At 42.5% G+C, this 17920-nt stretch overlaps 1 protein-coding gene and 1 long non-coding RNA gene across 5 annotated transcripts in view; one reads left to right on the forward strand and one right to left on the reverse strand.

Moving 5' to 3' along the window:
• The window catches only part of susd6 (sushi domain containing 6), an 85159-nt gene that overhangs the window by 39911 nt on the left and 27328 nt on the right, over positions 1-17920 (forward strand). For 3 of the 4 annotated variants that reach the window (XM_062968065.1, XM_062968064.1, XM_062968062.1), the window contains one exon: positions 6985-7183. In XM_062968065.1, coding sequence (XP_062824135.1) covers positions 7063-7183 — 121 coding nt within the window. In that variant the 5' untranslated portion in view covers positions 6985-7062. The remainder of the gene's footprint in view (positions 1-6984; positions 7184-17920) is intronic. The other variant, XM_062968063.1, reaches the window with a different exon arrangement.
• On the reverse strand, positions 6835-9277 carry LOC134295457 (uncharacterized). Its single transcript, XR_010002026.1, has 2 exons — positions 9143-9277; positions 6835-7017 (listed from the first exon to the last, which is right to left on the reverse strand). It is a non-coding gene; the product is annotated as an uncharacterized LOC134295457 (long non-coding RNA).

The raw sequence follows: 17920 nt of genomic DNA on the forward strand, positions 1-17920 counted from the left end.
TAAAGATATTAGATTGTTATTGACCTCCGTGTCTGGTTCCCAGTGCTCTCGCAGCTTAGAGGCGTCACACTCTTTAACTTTTACCCAATCTGGGATAGCACTTAGAAAAGTTAAAATGAATATAATTTAAAATGTACATCATACAAAAGTTAAAAAATAAAATTAAAAACAGTTGAAAATCGGTCAATTTGGGCGTATCGGGTATTTGTGCCAAATTTGTATCACAGAATCTGAAGATCTTTTCTCCCAAGTATTTATCCCCAAAAGGCCTGTTGAAACAGTCTTAACCCACCTGTTAAAGGAGCAACCAGAAGAATGACAGTCTAATTTGTCTAGAAAGGGACATGTAGACCTGGGAGCAACCAGCAACAAGACCAGTAGTTCTCAACGTTCCTAATAACGCGACCCCTTAATATAGTTCCTCATGTTGTGGTGACCCCCAACCATAACATTATTTTTGTTGCTACTTTATAACTGTAATTTTGCTACAGTTATGAATCATAATGTAAATATCTGATATGATATGTATTTTTGTTCACTGGACCAAATTTGGCACAAATACCCGATGCGCCAAAATTTGAATACTGGTGGGGTTGGGAGGGGGATTGATGTTGTCATTTGGGAGTTGTAGTTGCTGGGATTTATAGTTAATCTACAATCAAAGAGCATTCTGAACTCCACCAATGATGGAATTGAAACAGACTTGACACACAGAACTCCCATGATCAACAGAAAATACTGGAGGGGTTGGGTGGGCATTGGCCTTGAGTTTTGGAGCTGTAGTTCATAATAAATAATAATAAAACTTTATTTATACCCCGCCACCATCTCCCCAATGGGGACTCGGGGCGGCTTACATGGGGCCACGCCCAAAACAATACAATGTAAACAGCATATAAAAGAACAGCACAACACAATACAATAAACAATACAGTAAATAATATCCATTACAAAATAAAACAAGGAGACAATAAAAACAAGGGCAGACCACATGAACATTAAGTTAAAACTCGGGGTGAGAAAGACATAAAAATAAAAACCACAGCGAACAGGGTCATAAGGGAGTGGGGTATTCTGGAGGATAGATATTAGGGGGAGCAACGGAAAAGAAATATAAAATGGTTACTCTCCAAAAGCGCAGTGAAAGAGCCATGTTTTCAAGTCTTTCTTGAAGGCTGCTAGTGTGGGGGCTTGCCTAATCTCCGCGGGCAGAGAATTCCACAATCGGGGGGCCACAGCAGAAAAGGCCCTCTCCCTTGTTCCCACAAGGCGGGTCTGGGATATCGGGAGTGGGGACAGGAGAGCTTCCCCTGATGAGCGAAGGGATCGTGTAGGCTTGTGGTAGGAGATACGGTCACGAAGGTAGGTGGGTCCCAAACCGTTTAGGGCTTTATATGTGATGGTATACACCTTGAATTGGGACCGGAAAATAAAAGGCAGCCAGTGGAGCTCCTTGAACAGGGGAGTAGATCTCTCCCTGTAACTCGCCCCCGTAATTAACCTGGCAGCCGAGCGCTGGACCAATTGTAGTTTCCGGGCCGTCTTCAAGGGAAGCCCCACGTAGAGCGCATTACAGTAGTCCAGTCTAGAGGTAACTAAGGCATGCACCACCGTGGTCAAGTCAGACTTCACGAGGTATGGTCGCAGTTGGCGCACAAGCTTGAGTTGTGCGAAGGCCCTCCCGGCCACCGCCGACACCTGCGCCTCAAGTGTCAGCGCTGAGTCCAGGAGGACCCCCAAACTGCGGACCTGTGATTTCAGGGGGAGTGCGACCCCGTCCAGCACATGTTGCCACCCAATACCCCGATCCGATTCGCGACTGACCAGGAGGGCCTCTGTCTTGTCAGGATTGATCCTCAGCTTGTTCCTCCTCATCCAGTCCGCCACAGCAGCCAGGCACTGGTTCAGCATCCGAGGGGCTTCCTTGGAGTCAGATGGGAACGAGTAGTGGATTTGCGTGTCATCTGCGTAGAGATGGCAACACCCTCCAAAACTCCGGATGACCTCTCCCAGCGGTTTCATGTAGATGTTAAATAGCATGGGGGATAGAATAGACCCTTGCGGGACCCCACAGGTCAATGGCCAGGGGTCCGAGCAGGTGTCCCCCAGCTTCACCATCTGGGAACGGCCCTCCAGGAAGGACTGGAGCCACAGCAGAACCGTGCCACCGAGCCCCATCCCAGAGAGCCTCCCCAGAAGGATACCATGGTCGATGGTATCGAAAGCCGCTGAGATGTCCAAGAGAACCAGCAGGGTCACACTCCCCCTGTCCAGTTCCCTGCGGAGGTCATCCACCAAGGCGACCAAAGCCGTCTCGGTACTGTGCCCAGGCCTGAAGCCAGACTGCGAGCGGTCCAGAAAATCAGTGTCATCGAGGAACTTCTGGAGCTGCGTGGCAACCACCCGCTCTAGAACCTTGCCCAAAAATGGGAGGTTGGAAATTGGTCTGTAGTTGTTACATACAGATGGGTCTAAAGAGGTCTTTTTTAGTAATGGTTTTACTACTGCCTGCTTAAAGCAGGATGGAACTGACCCCTGACCCAAGGAGGCATTTATAATAGCCACAAACCAATCCAACAACCCATCTTTGGCCAGCTTAACCAGCCAAGAAGGACAAGGATCCAGAGCGCAAGTGGTCGCCCTCACAGACCCAAGAATCCCCTCCACGTCATCAGGAAGAACAAGCCGGAAAGAATCCCACAAGATCGGACAGACAGGTACCTCGGTTACCTCCGCTGGAACTACAGTTAAGCTGGAGTCCAACTCACGGCGTATCTGAGCAACTTTGCCTGCAAAATGGTGCGCGAAATTGCTGCACCGAGTTGCCAAGTCATCAGGAAGCCCCTGGGTCTCGGGAGGCCACAGGAGCTCCCCAACAACTCGGAACAACTCCGATGGCCTGTTGGCTGCAGACGCTATGCGGGCAGTCGTGAAAGCTTTCCTGGCTGCTCGCAGAGCCACGAAGTAAGCCTTAATAGCGGCTTTAGCCCGTGCTTGGTCAGACACATCCTGAGATTTCCTCCAGATGCACTCTAGTCCCCTCCTCGCACGCTTCATCACAGCCAGCTCCTCAGTGAACCAAGGAGTCGACGTGACTCTACGAAGCGAGAGGGGACGTTCGGGAGCAATCGTGTCAAGTGCCCTAGCCAGCTCACTATTATAGCGATCAGCCAGGACATCGACAGGATCGCCAGTCTCCAGAACAGGAAGATCCCCAAGAGACCTCAGAAGTCCATCCGGATCCATCAGCCTCCTGGGGCGGACCATCTTAGTGGGTCCACCACCCCTGCGGAGGTTAGAAGACACGGCGAAACAGATCAGATGATGGTCAGACCATGACAATGGAAGGATATTTTGCTCTTCCACTCTGACTGTCCCACCGTCCACAATAAAGACAAGGTTCAGTGTGTGTCCTGCCTGATGTGTGGGCCCAGATATAACTTGAGTCAGCCCCATGGTCGTCATGGCAACCATGAAATCCTGAGCTGCACCTGTCAATGTGGTCTCGGCATGGATGTTAAAGTCTCCCAAAACTATGAGTTGTTGGGAGACCAGGGCCGAATTGGAGACCACTTCTGCTAGCTCAGACAGAGAGACTGCTGGGTCGCGGGGTGAACGGTACACCAGCAGAATCCCCAAGCTGTCTCGGGCTCCCACCTTCAAGAAGACACACTCGAACCTCAAAGATTGCGGAACGGCGCATCTGATCAGGGCGATGGACTGCCGAAAGATCACAGCGACTCCTCCTCCCCGCCCCCCAGCCCTGGCCTGCTGATGTACCCCGAAACCCGGTGGACACAGCTGGGTGAGATTCACTCCACCCAGCTCGTCCAACCACGTTTCGGTGATGCATGCCAGATCCGCCCCCTCATCCAGGATCAAATCCTGAATGACAGCTGTCTTACCGTTGACGGATCTGGCGTTCAAAAGCAGAACCTTAAGACCGGGGGCTCTGTCCTGGAGACTACCACACCTATTCCTCTCCAGGGTCGCAAGAACTCTGTTGCGCTTCTCCCTGGGCAGCAAGTGACCGATCTTCCTCCTCCCCCACACCACCTCATCTATATCCAGAGAGCACTGTGGACTCAAACAATGATGGATCTGGACTAAACTTGGCATAAATACCCAATATGACCAACTTTGAATACTGGTGGGATTTTTGGGGGGATTGACCCAACATGATGGTAATTGTAGTTCTCCATGCATCCTATGACCCCCACTGATGATGTATCTGAACCAAACTGGGCACACAGACCCCAAAAACACATGGGGTTTGGGAGTGATTGACCTTAGCATATGGGAGTTGTAGTTCACCCACATCCAAAGAGCACTGAACCCAGCTGATGATGGATCTGGACCAAACTTGGTACACAGACCTGACCCGGCCAACTGTGAATACTGGTGGATTTGACCCATGATTTTCAAAGTTGTAGTTCACCCACATCCTTATTCATTTTCTAATGGAAGCATTAATAAAAAATGAAAGGAAAGACTGACTTTTTCCTAATAAATAACATTACAAATTACCTAATCTGCTTCTCTTCCTCCTCCTCCTGATGCTGCTGGGCCACTCTCAGTCTGCGCCCCCCCCCACCTTGAAGGGACTCGCACGCGCTCCCTCACCCTTGCATGTGCAGCATGCTGCGATATGCTGAGCACTCCTGCTCTCCCCTCCCTGCTTGAAATCTCAGAAACAATCCTCCCCTTGGCTGAGAGGCTGGCTGAGAGGCCAGCCAATCACAGCAGGAGGAAGGTTTTTGGTGGGAGGATTCGCCATTTATTTTCAAAAAGGGAGGGACAGGCGGAGAGATCTTCAGCCTTCTCTGCCAAAAGGGTTCCTAAGGCCATCAGAAATATGTGTTTTCTGATGGTCTTTGGTGACCCCGCTGACACCCCATCCTGACCCCCAAGTTGAAAAATGCTGAACTAGTCCTTCTACCATTATCCCAACATGTACCTGTGAACATAATAGGATGGGGAAAAGACCTTGCGAGAAGATCACAAGACTTGGGCTAGTTCATACACGTGTGTTAATTTCCCCCTTGATTTCAATTTAAGATTTCCATGCTGCGGGGTTTCTGCACTGTGTTTGCTTGGTCACTTGTATTAATACAAAGCTGGCATGGTTTCCTTTGTTGTTTACTCTAATATATAGTAAGAGTCAGATTGCGTTCAGGTTTTGTCAAAGCTTATGAAAATCATTTTTCCAAGCCCTGGTTGACCATATTTCTCATAAGGGATTATGGTGATCTATACTAGTCAGTGAAGATAGGGAGCAATAAAGCCTTTGTAGTTCTCTTTTGAGCACCTTGACTTCCCGGCTGCTTTTTCATCAGCTTACATATTTGTTTCAAAGCATTTCTTATGTATTAAGAGATAAGCCATGTACTTTGTAAACAGATGATCAGGAAGTAGTGACACTGCATTGCAGCACTGAGGGATTGGTGGAAGCCCTCTCTTCGCTCCATAGCAACAGAAGTAACTGATATCTAGGGATGGAGTCATAGCAAGGTTGCCTGCATTGCTGTTTTCACCAAAGAACCATAAGAATTTGAGCTAAAACAATCCCATTAGTGCATTTGTTCTTAATTGTACCAAACTCTTAGTTGCTACTGACTTAGATCCATGGTAATTTATAATATTAGATGTCTTGGAGCTTTTTGTAATTATTCTTGATCCCCTCCAATAGTGCTGTAACTTCAGTGAAATATCATTTAAGTTAATTTTCCCCCTAAAGATGTCTATTACTTAAAAATTTCCAATTGCTAGTCCCATCTAGATTAGAACTACTAAAAGGAATTTGGGGAAACAAAATGTATTTATGTGTTGTCGAAGACTTTCATGGCCGGGATCACATGGTTGTTGTATGTTTTCCAGGCTGTATGGCCATGTTCCAGAAGTATTATCTCCTGATGTTTCGCCCACATCTATGGCAGGCATCCTCAGAGGTTGTGAGGTATATATATACCTCACAACCTCCGAGGATGCCTGCCATAGGTGTGGGCAAAATGTCAGGAGATAATACTTCTGGAACGTGGCCATACAGCCTGGAAAACATACAACAACCCCAACATTTATTTATGTTCCACGGATTCGATGGGCCTGCTCTCGTTGAGACTAGCAATTGGATTTAGGCCAGTATTTCAAAATCTATATTAGTGAGTCATCCATTTTTTATTTACATGTTTTGAAATCTCATTCTGAGTACCTGAGATCAGGGGACTCTTTAAATTGATTGGGACCAGAGTGGTTATATGATACTAACAGCTCTGGATTGCATTTACGAGTGCCTTAGATACATTATTGACTTCCTGAAACAACTTGCCGTAGGACAGGTTTTTGCTTAGGTATTTGGCTTAGGCTCTGAATATAGAAGGTGACATAGACCATTGGATTGGATCTAGTAGTGTATTGAGAGGAAGGCATGATGTCACTTCCCTGAATGTAAATAGCTGTGCTCTTTTGTAATACTGTTGTGGCATTCAGACACTGCAGCTTGCTTTTCTATCTGACTTCCTCTCATGACGGTTTTGGTTAGATGAACGTATGTTTTTAAACTCTGGAGATTTCTTTTCCTGGGGGATTTCAGGTTGAATGCCCCCCTTCCTACGGGTGTGTAATGAAATATTTCTATTTATTTATCCTCTATCTGTCTAGTCTAGTCTAGTTTGGTTGCCATTTCTTTGTGAAAACAGAAGCATCTGTCTAGTAAAACTGGTTTACCTGATGTTTGTAGAATTAATTCTCCAGATAGTCAGGTGGGTTCTCGCTTTTACCTCCACTCCCAGATATATGTCTTTTTTATCATTTCTGTACTATGCAACAGAACATGAGTCCATTCAGGCAGGTTTATTTCTTTGTTTTGTGGACTCCCAGCCTCATTGTTTTTGAATCTCTTCAAATGTCTTCTTGCATTTTGTTTCATTTCTCCCTTGTTCCACTTAGATGTTTTATCTAACTCTTTTCTCTCTCCTTTTGTTGTAGATAGAGTTCACCTTGACCAGCAAAACCTTGAAACTTTGGAGGGAGAAAAAAGATTTAATTTTTTTTGGTATCTAAAAGATGTACCATGGAATGGTATCAACAAAGGGCACCACAACATCGCTGCTTACCTTGATCAGTCATGGGATTTTTTTCCCACTGGTTATCTTCAGTACACATACGGTGGAAGGGCTGGACTCATGTAAGTAAAGCTCTTTCTGTCTTACGTTTATAGCCCTCTGTGTGGCAGCTCAGGGCAATGTGTATATGTTATGTAGGTAGTACAGATATAAAGATGTTAGTTATATAGTAGGTGAGGAAAATTGTCCGTTAAGTCTGCTTCCCTGCCATCAGGGAATGGAGTCAGTTGGTGTTTGAGGCAAATTTAAACCTTCTTTCAAACTGTTCCTGAGCCCCCTGTTTTTTCCTGCCATATAAGTTACTTAGTGCTATTTACATTAAAAAGGGAAAAGAAGTCATTTTTGAGGACATTGACTTAAGTTACAGAGACTTCTCCTGTGTTTGTACAAAGGGCTCCTTGCCCCCTATCTTGCATTCTTTCTTTACTTTGAGGTTTGGAATTGGTCAGGTTTGAAATGGGTCAGAAAGGTCTTAAGGGAAGGAACATTTATGTTAGAACTATTCTTTGGCACAGGATAAAGATAGCAGCCTTTTCTTTGAGTTTAAGTGATGTACAACTGTTTTGTGTGTTAGGAAGCTGATATCAGTCGACATGTAACCAACAAAGTTCACCTTCAGCAGTCTTATGTGTAACTTACTATATAAGTTGGTTAGGGATTTGAGCCCCGGTGGCGAAGTGTGTTAAAGCACTGAGCTGCTGAACCTGCAGACCGAAAGGTTGCAGGTTCAAATACCGGGAGCGGAGTTAGCGCCCACTGTTAGCTCCACCTCCTGCCAACCTAGCAGTTCGAAAACATGCCAATGTGAATAGATCAATAGGTACAGCTCCGGTGGGAAAGTAATGGCGCTCCATGCAGTCATGACCTTGGAGGTGTCTACGGACAACGTTGGCTCTTTGGCTTAGAATTTGAGATGAGCACCAACCCTCAGAGTCAGACATGACTGGACTTAACGTCAGGGGAAACCTTTACCTTTACCTAGGGACTTGATATACAAGTGAATACTCAGTTTAAAACCTTCTTTCCCTAAAAACTTTCTAAAACGTTGCTTTTTAATGTTTTCAACATGAAAGCCATTGGATCTGTGTTGGTGGTAATGTATGGGCAAAGAAAAACCAAGTCGTTGTCTAATTACTGTAAAGATGACCCTCTTATGGTGAATATTAGAATTGGATACTTTGATAAGCTGTGAGTCAGACATGATGTGTCAAGAAGTTATGTTTCTAGGTTATTGTATTTATTTATTTACTTTAATTCTACCCTGCCTTTCACCTCATGGGGATTCAGGATGGCTCAAAATTACATGACACAACCCAATAAATTTAAAAATGGCAAATATAAAAATTAAAAGCAGTCAAAAAACAATTACATATCTGTGTCATGGGTATAAGTTAAAATAAAGTTATAATACAATAAAATACTTGTAATAAGCCGTGAGGTGTTGGGGAGGCTGAACCTGAGATGCCCCAAATGTTTATGAAACATCCAGTTAGACTTTCATTTGAATGAGCTACATTTTCAATAGTCTTAAGAATTTTGGGTCCTGTAACAAGTGACTGCCTAGCCTATTTGCCCACTCCCCTTGCTTGTTCTCCCACCCACCCCTTTCTCGCCTGCTTGCCGTCACTGGCCTTTAGCATTTAGTATAGGAACCATGTTTCAGCAATGTTTAAGAAACAGAACTATTTTCTCAACAATTTTCATGCAAATGTGTGGCCACAACAGGATTCTGGTTCAAAGATACAGTGAGACCACCTGTGAGATTCATCCAAATTTATTTATTGTACCCAGTCCTTTAACATTGCCATTATTCCTTCATGAGTGACACAAATACACATTCAGAAGGACAGTTACTTCAGTTTAATAAATAGTTAATATGATATATGCTATTGTCATGTAAGCAATGCTAAATGAGAAGGGGTAAGTAAGATCATGCTTCTGATATCAGCAGGAGCACACAACCCATGCCCTAATTCTTTACTAAGGGCATCACCCTCCCAGGACAAATTTCATCATCTTACCAGTGTTGTCATTAGCGGTGCTATCCTGAGATTATGGGAGTTGGAAGAGGAGGGAGAGCACCATTTTGAGGGATCCTTCTCTAGAGGATTACTTGCTCTTTAGAAACTGGTACAAAAGAAGTCATAGATATTGTTACCAGAGTTCCCTTGGCACTAGGGAAACATCAGCTGCCAGGACATCACTTTTCTATCATCTGATTGTGATGTAAAACACTATAGAAAGGCTAACAGTCAGAAATTAGCTGGCAGCTGTGTGCAAAATGTGGTTGACATACAGAATTGTAAATATGCTTGCCACAGCCCTTCCCTGTTCTTGTCTTCAGCACATTGTATACAGAGACAGTTCAGTTATGCTTGTGCCTACATTGATTTTCTATCTAAATACTGTGGCTAAGCACTGTGCGGTGTAATTTTACTGTCAGTGTTGACTATACTGCTTTGAAGAGCTGTGGCAGTTTCCTCAAAAAGCTGATACTTTATATAAGGTTTTCAGGAGGTTTAATGCTTTTGAGATTTTCCCCAGCACATTTCCTAATAAAAGGATTGCTTAGTTTTGATATTTAAAACAAAAACAAAACAAAAAAACCTGATGTATATAGCACAAGGAAATTGGTGGTGAGGAAAAGCTATGGTAGAGTATGGCATCTATAAGCAACTTCTTTCCAGAAAGGCATACTAATATTTCTTATTCTTTACTTGATTTCAGAAGGGCATTTTGCTATAAAAATCTATAGTCTCAATTTCTGATTTAGGGAGCTAACAATTACAGTTTAAAGGGGAGGAGACATAGCCTCTTGAAAGAAAGGGGAACTACACCATATGCTGGGAAAATATATAAATAATAATAATAATAATAATACTTTATTTTTATTCTGCCCTATCTCTCTGAAGGGACTCAGGGCGGATTCCAACAAACAACGGCATACAATTCAGTACATATGTGAGAGTTAAGTGGTGTATGGCACCAATTACACTGTGATATCAGAATGAAAGGTCATGGAAATGATATCCATGTAAGAGATCGAGTCGATATAAAGAAACATAAAGCAGCTGAAATACAATTTTTGAATAGTAAAAAACAATTTAAATTATACTAGATAAGGAACAGAAGATTCAAAGCTTAGAGTTCCAGCATTTACCAAGAGTCACTATGCTTCACATTTTAGCAGCCGCAACCACCATGAAATAAAAGTGCATCAGGATGGAGTTCAAGCTGGAGACTGTATGAAATCAGACAGTAGAGCACAGGTTTCTATCCCCAGGCTCCGTGAACAAATAATTTAGCATGTGCATCCATATCGAGCTGCCTTGGAAATGACAGGAGCAGCCCTGTGTGACCATCTTCATAGTATGCAGGAAGCTACTCTGATGCACTGAATGGAAAAACAGCTTTGTGGTAAAGAGGCTCTGCATTGGGCTGGCAGCCGTTCCACTGAGAACAGTGGCTTAAACTGCTGATGCCATCCAACCGTATTCCTGCTGAACTGTATATTAATGTCGTGACAGACAGATGACTGACATTGTGCTCAGAATGGTATATTCACAACACTGACCTGTTTTCAAAAGGGCAGGTGCTGCCTTGTTCCTATGTCCATTGTGTACTTAAAGCTGGCTTATGCAGAATAGGAGCTGAAAGGGGATAGCTTTATTATTTCTGCACTTTTATGTTGGAGGCAACTTGTCCCAGTTGGGCTCGGCCTCCTTAGTGCTATTTCACATCACCACATCTAGTATTTATTTACTTATTTATTTTTTAAAAATGCTGAACACTTTACTGCTTATCAGGGCTCCCAAAAGCAGTGTGCAATAAAAATATTATTAGAAAATTTTGAAAGCAGATCAAAACAATTTTAAACTTACAAAAGTAGATATATTGTATCTATATGTTGCAAAGGGAAAACACTACAGTTGGGTTCAGAATTCTCTTTAGTAGAACTCTTGACTACGGAAATTGTTGCTGGAAGAAGAAAAGGGAAACATGTGCTAATTTATCTAATTCAGCAGTATCCAAGATGCTTCATTGGTTTGGTATTGTAACAGACTGAATTTTCCTTCTTTCACAATCCATCTCTCTCCCCCCCTCCCTTTTTTTTAAGTTAGAGGCTAGGCTTTGAGGGGAAAAGAAAAGGCTTACTGGAAAAATATATATCATTAGTTCTATAGAAAGCGAGGGGCTTGGATACCTGGAAAACATGATGCCTAGTGAGTTTGAAGTGTTTCCGCAAACTTACTTCTAGTATGGATTTTAGGAAGTATGTTTCATTTTTATGTGAAGATAGTTATTGGAGAAGCCAAATGAGTGAGTGAGTGAGTGCGAGAGAGAGGGGGGGGGGTGAGAATATACATGGGGGGGGTAGTTGTGGGAGTAAATGAATTGAATAGAGTTGGCCCTCCACGTTCACAGGTTTCGCTTTTGTGGATTTGATTATTTGCGAGTATGTAGCTGCTGTTTAACTAGCTTGACCTTCCTTGGCTGTTTTTCTGCTGCTCCATCGCTATCCTACCAGTAATGCCAGCCTCTTACTCCTTTCCTTCCCATTAAATATTTTAAACTCCTTCCTTAGTCTCTTAGACTCCAGTGCTGATCACAAGCCTCAGACTGAATTGTTTTATGCTTTTCTCACTGATCTACCTCTTTCCCCACTTGCTCCTTGATTGTTTTAGTCAATTGTTATGTTTTGTTTTTGTTCTTATAGCGTTTTATAGTGTTTTCAGTGTTTTAATTCTTATAGCGTTTTATAGTGTTTTCAGTGTTTTATTGTACAATGTTTTATGCTGATTTTATATTGGAAACCGCCCTGAGTCCCTTTTGGGAGAGAGGGCGGTATACAAATAAACTTTTACTTACTTACTTACTTACTCCTTCAGCTCCCCTTCTCCCCCTTCTTAAATTCAGGCTGAGGCTGTTGCACAGACCACATCTTCCTCTTTACATTGTGATTGCACGCTTTGTTTTACAGTCATGCTTTGTGCTTTACATTTGTGCATCATATATTGTACATTATGGTTATGCATTGTGCATTGAACAATGGCATCCACTCATTAACATGCATTTCACAATGTTGCAATTCTACACTGGGGTTGCAGAATGCTGGCAAACCATGCCTCCAAATGTGGACATTTACACTATACGGAGGGGATGTTGGATTGCAGCCATGTCCTGAACAAATCTTTCAGCTCCACAAAGTGCAAATCAGCCCATCGGAGCACCCTGCCTGAAGCAAAACAAATTGATAGTTGTAAAGATGCTAAAGAAACAAAACTTAATAGTTTGGTTGCTTCCCATTAGTATCTGTTTAATTATTTGTATGTTGTTTACTTTCTGTCTTTCTGACAGTGTATTTTGTATAAAGAAACCAAATACTGCTGATGTGTCACCTTGTGATAAAATGGTTTCTTTATATTAATCTTCAATTCGTGACTTTTCCTTTTGGCGAGATGATAGCTTCTCAGACATCTCCAAGTCCAGGCAAGGGTACAGTGGTGGAACAGAAACAATCTTTGAAACACTGGAATATTCATCCGCTGGATACAGTAGCTTAATCAGCAGTGCACTCTCTGCCAGTTAATGTGTTTTTTCACCTGTTTAAATGTTAGCCTAGTTTCCACTTGACTGAAGACTCAGCTTGAGGCTCTTTGTGTGGTCTGCTTGGAGACTTGTTGAAAACCCTTTACATGATAGGGGAAAACGGATTATTTTGCGGAGAGAAATACAAATTTAATGTCTGTTAGGGTGCTTCTGGAACCCCTTTTTAATAAAGTTGCAGGCACCATTGATGGGGTAGATGCTGTGGGATCCTGGGAATTGTAGTTTAGTGAGACACCAGCACTCCTTTGCAGAAAAGATAAAGACCTTGTAAAACTACATCTTCCATTATTCCATAGCATTGAGTCTTGGCAGTTAAAGTGATGTTGAACTGCATTAATTCTACAGTGTAGATGCACCCTTGGTTTGAGAGGTAAGAGCAGGAGCCAAAGCAAAAGACAGTAATGCTTGGTGTAAGGTAGAAGGCATTAGGAAAAGAGGAAGACCGCATTCCAGGTGTATGAACTCAATCAAAGAAGCTACATTCCTGAGTCTGCAAAGCCTGAGCAGCGCTGTCGATTATAGGATGACTTGGAAGTCTGTCATTCATGCGCTTGCCATATGATTTGAAGTCAACTTGGCAGTAGTTAACAACAAGAACAAAGAACAAAGCTAAAACACTGCATTGTATCCACATGCATTGAACAATAAATAATTGTGAATAGTTTCATTGTCTTCTACTAAATAATTTAGTTTAAACACAAGACATGCATTTGGGGTCAAGTATGCTGATACAAGGGACCTAAATGTCCTTAAGGTACTGCATCCTATCTGATCTTGGAAACCAAGCAGGGTCAGCCCTGGTTACTTGGTTGGGATACCATCAGCAAATGCTGGGTGCTTAAGGCTATATTTCAGAAGAAGGAACTGGCAAAAGTACCTCTGAGGATTCCTTGCCTAAGAAAAACCTATAAAAAATTCATGGGGCCGCTTGAAGGCACACACACACTGAGATAAAGTTATAGAAAAGATCAGCCACCATCTTTGATAGCAGGTTAAGTAATCAGAAGAGAATTGTCACAAGTGATAATAGTGGTAGTACAAGTGGAAGTTTCCAAAGATATTTTAATAATTCTTTGTTAATTTGAGTAGGAATGTTCTCCCTTGAAGTCATCTTTGGTAGCACCTGCCAGTGACAGCTTTGGAGGATGCCCACAAAAGCTATGTAACATCTGTATGTATGCAATTTTTTACCCATTAGGATATGGGCTTAGTGTTTGTGTATGATCGGGGAAAAAGCTTACAACTTGAAACATGTTCCAGGAGTATCTATAATTTTGTGCTTTGGGTTCAGGAAAAGGGAGTGTACAAACATATTTTCTGTTCCACATTTTGTGAACGAAAAGATTGAGCTAGTGAACAGTTTTATAGAGTAGCTCGTCCAAGTACATTCTAAGGACCTCATTTTTTCTGGGGGCTAAGAGCATTAACTGAGTTCTTGGTTCAGCTGTTGGCTTAGCCATAAAGGTAATAAATAGCCGTCAGAAACTTGTAAGCATGTCTAAGAATGGAGCTGCATGCTGCCTCCATACTGCAGGCTATTGGCACACTTACATTCTTCATCTGAAAAGACTCTCCCTTACTTGCTCCCAACCCTTTCTTTATCTAGACCACAGCTGCAGATCCCATCAAGTATGGCCCATAGGGGATGCAGGGGGTGGGTGGAAGGATAGATGGCTTACAAAAGGTCCTGATTAGACCATCTGCATAAGGGCACAGCCAGAACTTCTGTCCGCCAGGCTCTGCCACTTGTCTTCTGGTGCTATGCTTGTAATGGCATTAGCATTTCAAAAGGGGAATTACCATAACTCCCAGGTTCTTAGAGGTAGATGGATTTGTCTTTTAATTGAAAGCCTGCTTTGTGACTGATTGACATGCACGGTAGAAACAAAAGTGAGCAATGGAAAAGTTTGCATTTTTTAACATGAAGTTTACCGCAGACTTACCCATTTGAAGTGTCTGTGAATGGAGCTTTCCCCATTCATTTTTAAATACTGGAAGAATTGGAACTAGTGACATATTATTTTGTGGCTTCAGGTTGTTTCAGACTTTAACGGCAACCTAAGTCAACCCTGGTGACAGACAGGAGTAGGGTATTCTGTATGCATTTGATCAAAAGGTTTACACAAATGGATTTTTCAGTTTAAGGGGTGGTGGTGATAAATGCATAAAAAGAGAGGGAAAAATCAAATAATCATACAGGATACTATGAACGCACCAAAAAGTCAAAAGTTGTAGTCTCCAGACAGGCAGAATACCACCTTCATTCTAATAAAGAATCCTCAATTGATTTTCTTAAAACATTCCTAAATCTGAGCAGAGGGATTTAGATAGGCCATCATAACTATTGCATTCCATTCAATTAAGCCATGCAGCATGTGTGTATGTGTGTGTATGTTTTCAGTCACGTGTCAACAAAAACCAGTCCCATGTATTTCATATATAGATAGAGATAAATAGATAAATAGAGCTTTAGGTATCATAGGGAAGAGTTAACACCCCTGTAGTGTTTGTTTTGTTCTTTGTGTCCCCGTTCAGAAGATTTCACCTCTTCCCCATGATAAATTCCCCATAATAACTCTTCCAGGAATTAAGTTCTCTTCCTGGGAGTAGATTTCCGTCACTTCCTGTGTTTCACCCCTGTTCTTACCTGTGAGTCATTAGTAAGTTGAATGTTTGTAACTTGAGGACTTCCTGTACTCTGAAATGGTTTTGCCACTTACTTCTTCTGAAATGTACCCTGTAGCACCTTGTATTTGTTGGTAGTTCTCCATTCAAGTACTAACTGGGGCGGGCTCTTTAGTTCCCAAAATAAGATGGAATCTGGTACTTTTAGGGTATTGCAACATATTCACATACATTACAGAAGCGATTCCATTGTACAAGAACCTTCCTGTTGATTGAATTTATAGAGAGAGTGGTAATCTAGTCCGTCTCCCACTGTATGTCAATAATGATGCACAGCAGACTGCAGCATTCTTCTCCCACACATAGGAGGTGAGATTCTCCCATTGTATCTACTAGTAAAGCTCAGTTGCACCACCAAGACACAACACTTGGAAGACAATCATACTCGGACATGAGTGATCACCGATGATGGTGATGAGTCATTAGGAAAACTTAGTATTAACACTGAAAATCATAAATGGTTTTTCTATTAATAAAGCTGTGTTGTGCATCACTCATAGTTGCAATGGTATGATTAAAAATCTAAGGCACATTTCTTTTATAAAACAAAGTTGAGTGAAAGCTGAAAATCACAGCACATCCATAAATGTATATAGATTTTGAGAAGGAAAAAGAATCAAACTGGCTTCAAATCTTGCCTTCTTCTCAGATCACTGTTTTAAGCAAACCACAGTGTCTAGAATTAAAAGTGTGATAAGTGGAAGACAACTGGAGATTTTATAGTAACATTGTGCAAGTAATGTTCTAGCAGCATTTTTTCCTGATGCTTCGTCTGCATCTGTGGCTGGCATCTTTAGAGGTTGCATTGTAACATGCAAGGTTGAGTTGTTTCAGGTTGCTTTCTATTGTGGTAACGATTTCTGGCGTTCATTTGTGTTACGCACAGCACTCCTTTCCTGAAATACTGAGAGACTGAGCTTTCATTTAATGAGGGAAGCATCCGGTTCTCATGTCTGTCCCACGCAGAACAACACAAAATCCTCTAGGAAACTTTTAAACACCAGTGCTCTCAGTGATCTTTCTAGCAGTTATGACTTCATTCAAAGGAGCTGTGAACTCATCAATGCATTTCTTTGTCAGGAGCCCACTCAAAGCTCTGTCATGACTTCAGCTGTTCCAAAACCGTGACTTCTAGCACTCTGCTACATAAATGTCAGGTACTCGTACGTATATTAAATCTTCCAGTTTTTTTGTCATACCGAGTGGGCCAAAAAGTCACAAAGAGATTTAAATATTCAATAACTACTGTATTTTTGTTTTTTATTTGCAGTATCATAGCATCATATACAGTATATATAGGAAATGAAATTACATGACATTATGTGTAAAACTTTAAAAAAAAATCAAAGAGTTATAAAAACAGTGGTTGCCTCTGTGACTTTCAACTCACCGTGTCATTTCCCATGGCATCTTGGAAAATGGGGTACATTGTCCCATCCCCTGAATTTTTGTGATGAGTCATGGGCCATGTAGTCCCGTTCATGGCACTGTAGTCCCAGATGAAGAGGAGAACTTGGGTTTTTCACCGTCTCAGTCAGAATTGGAACCTTCCCAGCCAGATTTGGGAACCTTGCACCTGCAAGAGATTTGTCTTCCAGAAATCTGTCAAACAAGCCCTGAGTCTAAATCTCCTGTGTTTTCTCGCCACGAGTTTTGTAAACATCAGAGAGCAGTTCAAGCGGCCTCTCGTAGGAGTGCTAGGATAGCTGCTAAGAATTCAGCTGATTAAGCCTGCTTTCCATGGGAAACCTTAAGGAGTCATGCATCTGGACTCAGAGATTAGCTTTCGTTTCTAGTTCCCCAGAGAACTGCTCTTTGGTGGGAAAACTAGACCCTATTTAGGTGTTTTACCCACAAAGGCATCTTGCGGAGTCAATTCGTCAGCTACTGGAGTGAGTTGTGTGTGGACAGCGCGCTCCGTTTCCAAGCCTCGTTCCTGTTTCAAGCCTTGTTCCTGATTCCAAGCCTTCGCTCCGTTTCCAAGCCTTCGTTCCCGTTTCCAGCCTTGTTTACCTCCACGGACCTTGCCTTGTTTTCCAGGACTCAGCCTTGCCTTGTCTTCCGGATTTTGCCAAGTAATTCCACGGATCTTGTTCTCGCTCCTCGTTCCTTGTTGCCTTGTATCAAGCCTTGTTTCAAGTTATTTCCTAGCCTTGCTCAAGTTCATGGACTAAAGGACCTTGTCATCTCCCCTCACTTTGCCTGGCAAAGTGAGTGTTTCGGTTATTGGATTACAACTTTGGACCTTAATATTTCATATTGGACATTGTTTCTTTGGACTAATTTTGACCTTTTCTGAAAGGTCTAATTCTGGACTATTTTCTACACTTGTTTTTATTAACTTTATATACTCCTTCAATAAAGATATTAGATAGATTCTGGACTCTGTGTATGGTTATTGGTGCCCTGCAGCCGGGTCGTGACAATTTTCATTTTGGAAGTTTAGGTCTGAAGTCAGAGGGAATAACAGATTGTGGGACAGGAATGTTCTGATCTTTGAGAAA

Source organism: Anolis carolinensis, chromosome 1 (genome assembly GCF_035594765.1).
Source record: "Anolis carolinensis isolate JA03-04 chromosome 1, rAnoCar3.1.pri, whole genome shotgun sequence".
NCBI classification, from domain to species: Eukaryota; Metazoa; Chordata; class Lepidosauria; order Squamata; family Dactyloidae; genus Anolis; species Anolis carolinensis.